The 9,790-nt window shown below is 36.5% G+C and overlaps 1 protein-coding gene across 1 annotated transcript in view; it reads right to left on the bottom strand.

The window, feature by feature from the left end:
* The window catches only part of PSMD14 (proteasome 26S subunit, non-ATPase 14), a 43,066-nt gene extending 36,041 nt beyond the window's left edge, over window positions 1-7,025 (bottom strand). The window contains exons 1-3 of the mRNA XM_005415814.2: window positions 6,851-7,025; window positions 5,167-5,254; window positions 2,234-2,285 (exon numbers count right to left, since the gene is read on the bottom strand). Coding sequence (XP_005415871.1) covers window positions 2,234-2,281 — 48 coding nt within the window. The 5' untranslated portion in view covers window positions 2,282-2,285; window positions 5,167-5,254; window positions 6,851-7,025. The remainder of the gene's footprint in view (window positions 1-2,233; window positions 2,286-5,166; window positions 5,255-6,850) is intronic.
* Between the last annotated feature and the right edge of the window lie 2,765 nt (window positions 7,026-9,790).

Below are 9,790 nucleotides of genomic sequence, written 5' to 3'. Positions count from 1 at the left end.
AACTGCTGCTGAAGAAGTTCAAGCAGGTCACTGAGAAAGAATGCCTTGGCAGGGATGAAACAGAAACTGTGCTCACCAAGCATCCGTCAGTACTTTAACCTCAGTTACAAAGCAAATCAAACAGACTCTTATGTGATGCATTCCTCTTGCTAAGCAGACCCCAAACTACAAGAAAAAGCAATCTCCAAACTATATGATAAAATTACTTTGAAAATGCCTCTTTTCCTACCAGACTACACATACAGATGATTCTTATGCTGGCAAGAATGGCTCAGTCAGATGTTTTTACTACGTTCAACCTTTAGAACAACTGTGACACAGCAATAAGAACAAAAAGTTCTGTTGCTTAAAACCCTCTAGTGCAAACAAATGGTAATAATTTTACTTTCTAGCATTACAAAATATATCCAAGAAATACCTTCCTCCTCTCTTCTATCTCAAGGACATCTGATTCACTCTGGATTTCCTCTCAATCTCAATTATCATCAACAGATACTCAGAATATAGCGACTTTTCAAGGTCCTTTGAAACACATTATTTTAAGGACATAAAAATATTCTATTTGAAAAGTCTCCCTGCTGATTCAATAAACCAAAAGACTACAAATGTAGTCAAGACATTCAGTGCAAGCAGCAACTTGTGTAAAGAGCAATTCAGTTTTATGCCTTTTTTTCAAACTAACATATACTCATCAACTCATTTAAGAGACAATTCCATATTTAAACAAACACAGAGCAGCTTTGCAGGCCAAAGCTACCAGAGGAGTTCAGCAAGTTTCCTCTGAATGTTATGTTCTATTGTCTGCCACAATTTTCTAGCAAGCTTCAAGTTAAAGATGAAAAATTCAGAAAACAGCAGAGAGTTAACAGTAAATTTGAAAAACAGCTTTGATAAGCGTCAAGTTCAGAGAGGACTAAGAAGTGAAAGCTTGAGAGATTAGACTGCACAGATGTTAAAAAAATGAAGAGTCATGAAGCAGGCTGGCAGCTCAGAGGAACAAGAGAAATAACTGTTTAAGAAAGTGAAACTAAAAATAACTGAGGGCGGCTTGAAGATTCACTAAGAGAACGTGAATAGAATTTTAGCTATAAAAAGGGGGGAAAAAATTATGCACCAAAAGTTACAGCTTATTTGGCAAAACATCTAGAGTCTGTAGATCAGCCTAGAATATTTCACCAAATGCTTCAGTATTAAACTACTCCTGTAGTTATACTGGACACAAACGCACTATACACAACCAAAAGAAGCTTTGGATTTAGCAATTTCAACCATCCCACAAGAAACCCTGGACACACATCCTGAAGCCCAAGACATACAGAACTGATTCCTCCAGAACAAGAGTCTGGATTCTCGACTTAGAAAGGGACCAGGAAGCTACTGCAGCCAACCAAAGGAAAGGACTACAAAGGAAATTACACTGGAGCCCATTCCTTAAGGAAATAATTCTTCCTACAGATCTCAAACAAAGACATTCCTAATTATTTTTCCCCTGTATCCACAGCAATCAGCACAATGTAACAAGATCAACTTGATTTTACTTTTGAAGACTGCTGGCCATGTCAGTTGATAAAGGAAAAAAAGCCCTAGGACTTGTTGTAGAGGTAGGGGAAGCCATACAATATGAATAGGTCTCTCACTGGAACAGGACAGCTGCCAGGGAGACCTTCTTGCTGTGAGTACTAACAGAAGTGAGAACAATCAACAAGAGGAGACACAATAAAACACACATACAGGAAGCTACAACTACCCACAAGTGATGAACTCAATTCAAATTATCTCTTGAAAGTTACATATACTTCAGTATCTTATAATGCCCCATTCCCAACGTGATCCAAGAACTGAAATATGTAATTTATGAAAGAGCAGTGGATGTGCTTGGCCATTTACAATAAAAAGCCTTCATGTACTGAAAATCCTTATTATTGGAAACTGTTTTTTTTAAAAATGTACTATTTGTTTCCAGTGCTTTTCAATATGAATTTTAAAATGCTCAGACGTAAAAATAAAGGTTTATAAACATTCTGTAAGCTTAGTGCCAACACACATAGTCATTCACAAAAAAAAAGGCCAGGTTGTAACAAAGATATGCACACACATATAAAATCTCTTGAGTCAAAGATTATTGCTATGAACAACGTTTTTTTGATGCTGTTTTAAAATATGATAGCATAATAGAAGAAATGCTCTAGAATTTATTAATTTTAAAGAAAAGATTGACAAGCTATATACTAACCTGTCCCAGCCCAGGCATACCTCCTCCCAGTCGCAGAAGTCTATCCATATTTCTAGAAAAACAGAAACAAAGGAAAAATGTTCCCAAGCTCGAAATGTTTACTAAATTGTTATCTATATAATTCACCTTCAGTCACTCAGTATGTCAAAAATATTGGTGGTAATTACAACACAACATCAGACTTCCTGTTAATTAACACCACATATTAATTCAAGAAGCTGTCTTCCATGCTAATTAACAGACTTTGCTTTATTGCTTTGGTTTTGGGTTATCCCCATTTCTGAAGATGAACACTCTTGTCAAACTTCTCAAAACTTTCCCATCAGTCAATTAATTGGGGAATTTTTGTTACTTATGATCAGTACCTACAGCCAGAAAGTTCCTAAAACTTATTAGATATACAATTGAATTTACTTCCGTTTCCTCAGAAATCATCAATAAAAATCTTAAAGTAAGGATTTTAGCATCCTCATTAGTAAGTTCCACGCTAATTAACTTACAGCTTGTCAGTTATCATCAAAACTACATGTGAAAGACACTAAGCAGATTATGGATCTCTGAATTAGCATCAAAAGCTTTTTTTTAATGAACTCATTATACTAAAAGAAATACTGTAAAGTAAACATTTAATGTGTATATAGTTAGAAGACTAGTGACAGTACAGTCATTTAATATATTCCCAGTCTTGCATGTGCCAGTGCTTTAGTGCAAGATTATTCCAATCAATGAAACAGCTTCCTTAAAAAAAATAAAAAGCATCAGTTTTTGTGTCTTGTAACTTTCAAGGGGGTGATCCCCAGGAATAAAGGCTGCTAAGGTGCCCAACCAAAAAATTACACTGCTGTTTCTTTGTCTACAGTTCTTCACTTTCTGTTGTTGAAAAGAAATCTACAATTTCATGGTGGATACCTAGGTACAGGTTATGCCCCAGTTTTAACAGAACTTTACCACTTGTCTTTCTCAACTTCTTAGCTCTATACAACAAAACTTATCCACAAAATTTAAAAAAGGCCTACTGAATATTAATTTTTAAACAGCTGTTTTCATCAAATCAAGCAATTTCCAAGGTGCATTTGTAGCCAAAATCAGAAAATTTTACTGGCTTATTTTATTTGTGAAATAGAAGATACAAACCACAGCATCAAAAATTATGGTCTTAACTGGCCAAGATTTAATACAACACAACAAAGCCTGTTCAGGCTTTGAAAACAACTGAGAACACCAAATATGATTTCCAAAACACATTCATCCTCCAAGGAGCTGTCACATTATATACATAATTATATACACATAATTATATACATTATTTCAGATTACATTAACAATACTTATTTAATAGCCTTCTTTTGAAATAATTATGCAAAAGAACTTGAAAATTATATTTGCTTTGTACATGAAAAAATCTTCATGCTGAAGGTGAATGTCACCATCATTTTCATAATTTCTGACATTTGCTAGAATTCTTACTGGCTAAAGACTAACAAGTTTTATTTCAGTATAAGGTTAAAAATAGTTTAAGCTTTTAAACACATAAAGAAGCAGCATTTTACTTCCTACTTCAATAACTTAACAATAGCCAAGATACATTGATCAGAAATACCTGCCTGACTTGTTAAATTCACTTTCCCAGTTCAGTGAACTATCAGGCTATTCGTTTAATATGATTCACTCTCTTGATTTTGTAGAACCTGCAAATCCAACAAGTGCAGCCTCAGCTAGCAGTAAGTACTTTCTTAAAGGTCCGCTGGCACCATATAAATTAAAAAGGAGTTTATTAAAGGGTCAGTGATTATGCTTAACTTCTTCAGTAAGTCATTGATACCAAGCTTCTTTTTTAGAGGCAAAAGCTGCACACAGTGTATATGCTTTTCTATCCTGAACTACAATAAATTCCAAATCAAGTTGGAGGATTTCCTTGGAAAGGTTAAGTTGCCGTTTAAAGATATTATGTAAGCATATGTTAAATGGCTTCAATAAAACAGTCACAATGTTACCACAAATTAACGCCAACTACAGTTCATGTTACCCCTCTGTGGTAGATACTCCTCCATTGAAACCCACAATGATTCATCTTCTGTGTCACTAAAGAGGGCTGAAGAGTAACTGAGAAGTATATTTAAGCTCCTAAAACTATTATTTTAATCCATCATGGCTGTTCATTTATTTTAAGAAACTTCTGGTCTCTACACTGGTAACCCTAAAACTGATAGTTCTGACAACTACAGCAACTTCCACCAACTGATGAGGTACATAACCTATGTACATTTAAGAAATAATAAATAACAAATCCTATAAAAGAAGGGAAAAGCAATAGCTGATACTAATTAATATTTCATTAACACAGTTTATTCCAGTTTCTAACCCAACAGTATAGTACATCATTTATAAAAGCCATATATTTTGCCATATCAGAGTTGGATTAGATTAAAGTGTTAAACAAACTGACTACTTATCAGCATAATTTTACAACAAAATCTCACTGTATTACAGACACCTAACATTTCCCACAGAACAGTCATTGAACTGAGATATTCAGATTTTCAAGACAGCAGCACAGACAGAAAATCTCCAAAACACAGTTCTAGATGCACTGCAAACAATTTCACTAGCTCCATGACGTGATTCTGGTTACAGTTTTGGCGGCGAATGCTTTACTTGCCTATTTGTAACTGAATATGCTTTAGTAGGCTATAGTCTATATGGACCTAAACATGTTTACTGAGATGTATAAACATCTGAAAAATTTAAGTTAATGAAATACATTCACCAAAACAGATTTTAATTTTTATTAATCCATCTAAATATTATTTCAGCCATAAATTCCATTTCTCCAACAATGCTTTTGTAAGCCTTACAACAGCTTAAGGGAAATTTTTAGACATTAATGAAGCTAACTTTAGCCTTTACAAATAAAACAACTATACATTTCTAACCCGGTGCTCAGCAAGAGGCGCTCACAGAACAAACTTGGCAGCAGCTCCCACTTTTTGACTGTAAAGACGACACCAGTAGGTCTCTTTCCTGTGGAAGGAAATAGAAAGGAAAAAGGCAGAAACCTATTAAAATTTAGAAATCATGGCACATGTAAAAAAGAAATGTTACACTGATAAGCTGAAAAAGGACAAGGCACCATTGAAGAATAACTCAAAGAATGATTACTGGGCTTTTTTTTCCTTTTACCATACAATTCCTAGAAGTGGTACATGCCATGTCTCACTCAAGTATCCATAATACTGCAAGAAGCTTCCAATTTTCTTAACATTTTTAATATTAAATTCACAAAATATTTTAATAATTCGTTTAAGCAATTTAAAGCTAATTGATCATTTTAAATGCCATTAGAAACTGAAACCATGGTGGTTTTTTACTATTTTAGAAGCTCTTGCTGTAGCTAAGATGCCCTAAGCACCAAGGGCAAGAGCAGTCTGTGGGTACAGAAAGCTTTCCTGTTTATTTCTGCAAGAGTGGTTGGTGTGACTGGAAAAGTGACAAAGATCTTTAGGTTTGCCTGACTTCAGGTAGAAAAAGGCTGCTTCATATTCAATTTAGGAGTTAAAATTCATGTTATCCTCCTCCCTGAGAACACTGCCCATTAATTGCCTCCACTCAATCATTCATAGAGCTGTGTTTTGAAACAGATCTGTGAAATGATCTGTGGCTGTGATTTGATAGACTTTTTTTCAATGTCAGTGTTAACATAAGGAGCAATGAGGAAGCTGCTGCTGCTCACCAACTTGATGCTGCTTTCTCAGTACTGCCAGGACAGCCATTTGTGCAGCCCTGCAGCAAACTGAGAGGCTATCAAAAACGCTGGGTTTAACCCTGTTCACTTCTCTGAGAGGCTTCACGCTGCATCCCAGAAATAGTTGTCTTGGCATAACAGAAAAAGAGGTCTTGGAAAAGCTGATTGCTTTTAACACTAATACAGGCTCCAGAAGACATTTCTGTCAAATCATTCTTTAAGCTAAAGCTGCTCAAAGAATGTCTGTGGGTTTTGGGGGTTTGTTTCAGGTTTTTGTTTGGGTAGGGGGTTTTTGTTTTGTTTTTAGTAACTGAGGCAATTTCACAGAGACCCTTTAGAGGCTTATCTCAAAGTAGCACAAGAGCAAAGGAGGATGTGTTCACCCTCCCAGAAAGTTGGAAGAGAAAGAGCAAGTCAGACTGTCTCAGTGCTGACAGGCTGGGGTGGAAATCACTGACAAGTTGAATGGAAAGTTACTATCCTCCTGCCAGCTTTGCAGAAGGAAATGATCCACGAGAGACCACAAGAGCCAGTAGCACAGGCTACAACAGAACTGCAGCTATTTCTTCAGCTGGGCCTGAGTTATTCACCTTTAGCCACCTGACCACCCAGTGGTCTTGCATTCCCTTTGCCACTTACTACAAAGACATGAAAGAAACAAATCTCTGTGAGCTTGATCTGTTCCCCAGCAAGGCACAAAAGGTAACCTACAGCTGAGAATCTTACCTGTGCTACAAATTGCAAAAAGCTGGGCAGATTAGCAACTTCTCTGTTGGTTTTTACCCTATATTCTTGCACACACACATATACTTTCATTATGTATACATATAAATAAAAGCCAGAAAAGTAAACAAACAGTTCACAATAAATCTCACCTCTTTTCCTTCCAAAGTCGGCAAAAGGTATTTTGATTGTTTCCTTCTGTCTGCAAGAAGAGTTAACAGTTTCTGTTTAAAGAGTAACTTCAAGGAAGTAACTGTATCAAATAGTTCTGTATCAGAAAAAATACAGAAGGACAATTATCATAATAAACTTGCATTTTGGTGCATTGCGGGATTTGGGTGACATGCACTCATCACTGAAATTAATACAGTAACTAATGGTTAAAAAAAAGAATTAAATAGCTTCTCTGTGTATGTGTGTCCATGATTCAAAACACCATAACTAAAATAAGCTTGGTCATCAGATGTTATTTAAAAATCCAAACTTCCATTACTGCAATTTTTATTTAATTGTCCTTACCTCAAAAGGGAAAAACAGTTAATATTAATAATGCAGTGAGAGTATATACAGAGCATCTCAAAACTGATCTGAAAACAGAAATCTTAAAAACCATGTCTAATATTTGCTCCTAATACTACTGTTAGGTAACTGTAATAATTGGAAAGAGTTGCCCATTTGGAGAGCTCTGGTTCACCACTCAGTTGTTCATTGGTATTTTCTAGTCACTTAAATTCTGACTTCTAATAATGAAAACATTTTTTCTAAGGTAGCACAGGATGAAGTTATATAAAAGGATCATGCACAAATGTGTATGCACATATAGGTATAAACCAATAGCTACTGTGTTTATGCTTGGCAGGTTGCAGCATGCATTTTGAAATCAACTTGAAACAGTCTTAAATTACTCTATCTCCTTGCATGAGACACATGAGTTTCACACTACAGTGCACTATTTTTATCTAGCATTAACACTCCACAATGCAATCCCTCAACGAAAGAGGGTTCTCCTGGTTTGGCAACTTTTGAGTTAGTAGAGAAATAAATATCAAAATCAGCTTTGACATACATAGAAAACAATGGCTACTAAACTGCCCTATTAGTGGAGGGAGTATCAGGCTACACACAGGTGACAACAATTTACTTTGCAATTTGTACACTGAGAGACTTGATGCAAATCATTTCATCTTCGGTAACTCAGTTTCTCCACCTGAGACTACATAATAAGCTTTGTACAAGCACTTCCACATCTCCTGTTGAGGAGTTACACACAGCAGATGATAAACAATTTTATTAACAGCGCTCAGAAATGGCTCAAGGTTTTGGTGCAACTGCAACCATTTCAGTTTCACTCGGGATGAGAAACAGCTACTGAGGTAAATCAGCTGAGAAAGTGCACATTGCAGAAAAGCATTATTTCACCAAGAAAAAAAACTCACTGCAGTTAAAGTCATCAAACCTGAACAGAGACTTCACATGGGAAAAGGTGGGGGAGGGGGTAGGCTAGTCTATCTTCCTATATATTTTGTATGAAAAGAAGAAAAAAATATACATGTTACCATCAATTCTAAGTAATCTGTTCATTAAAGCTAGAGTTTAATCATGTCATGCATTAATGCAGTCTCAGTAGTGCAAGTCCAGTTACGTGACTCTTGCTTTGCTTCCATAACGTGCTCAGTTCTGTAAACCCAGGCCCTGTTTCACATAGACCTGAATCTCAATAGACCCGAGCTGAACTAGGTGGTTTGCAGGTCAGCTTCCCAGACTCTGCTTTCTGACTTCCAGAAGTACAGCAAACCTAATTCTACTACATTCATTGCTGAGCTGGAGTTACTTCAGTAACACAGATTCAAACAGATTGCTTTAAAGCTACTGAAGTACATTCACATAAAACATACAGATAAGCAAAGACTCATTAACAAGCTGCACCACCATAGAAACCAACAAAATTAATTTTCATTTTATGTAGTACATGAAGTAATGGCCTTCTCTGAAATCTGCAGAAAGGCAAGCAGACATGCAACTATTGTGGAACTATGCAGTAGTCCAGCAAGTACTCATCATACCAGCTCTCTATTATTCAAAGTGTCCTTAACACCTGCCCTTTCCCATCATCCTACATGTTACAAGGTACTTATAGGTACCATTAGTTTATACTCCATAACTTTTGTCAGAAGTTAATCACTTCCAAGAAAGTTGCCAAACTAATTTATATGCTGGTATTATTTACAAACTAATTTATATACTGGTATTATTTAATACTCTTTTTAAAGTATTCTCTAATTTATAATGTTCTAAATCATAGTTTTCAAATGAATATCACTGAAATGACATGTTACAACAGATGATGGAACTCAACATTTCCCATTAAGCTACAGGTTAAATCCTGCCATTCAAAGTCACACTAAGTGATTCAGAAGCAATTTATATGCTAGCCAATTTCTGAATTTCTTCACAAATAGATATTTTTCATTGTCTCAATATGGTCACCAACAGTGAATGTTCTGCTCCACAGAATCTTCGTCCAAGTTTACTCCCCACCTGAGGCATACAGGACACCCTGGAATCCCAGGGCTGACAGCTTTTAGATGAACACAAACCTGTCAGACTTTTCAGCTTGCCTAGTACCATTTCAGTTCTATATAGCTTCGCGATATAGTTACATAAAACTTCTTTTAAAAAAGTAAATCTCAATCCCTGTTGGCTTTCTGTTTATACACAGCATACCGAAAACAACTGCAACTTTAAGACATGACGCCACCACATTGTTTACAAGTATCCAACTACATGACACAAATTTGTTACAGAAACATTACTTAAGTCAGCTGCATACTGGAAATAACGCTGTTAATTTTTTATTATCTCTCCTTCTCTACTTAATTCTGCTTCCTTCCCCTGCAGGTATCCCAGCCAGTGCTTTGTCTCCACTTCCCCCCCTGCCCCTCTAACTTCAGCTGCACTGCCGGGGCTGGCGGCAATGTTGCACCCCGGGAGCAGCAGCGCTGCCGCCCGTGAGGCGCCTCTGGCAGGGCACAGAGCACAGAGACCCACTCTGTCCGCAGCACGAACCCGCGCCAGGCGCTGCCGAACAAGGG

Source organism: Geospiza fortis, unplaced genomic scaffold (genome assembly GCF_000277835.1).
Source record: "Geospiza fortis unplaced genomic scaffold, GeoFor_1.0 scaffold112, whole genome shotgun sequence".
NCBI classification, from domain to species: Eukaryota; Metazoa; Chordata; class Aves; order Passeriformes; family Thraupidae; genus Geospiza; species Geospiza fortis.
The sequence above is the reverse complement of the archived record's forward strand: the minus strand, read 5'-3'. Positions and strand labels throughout refer to the sequence as shown.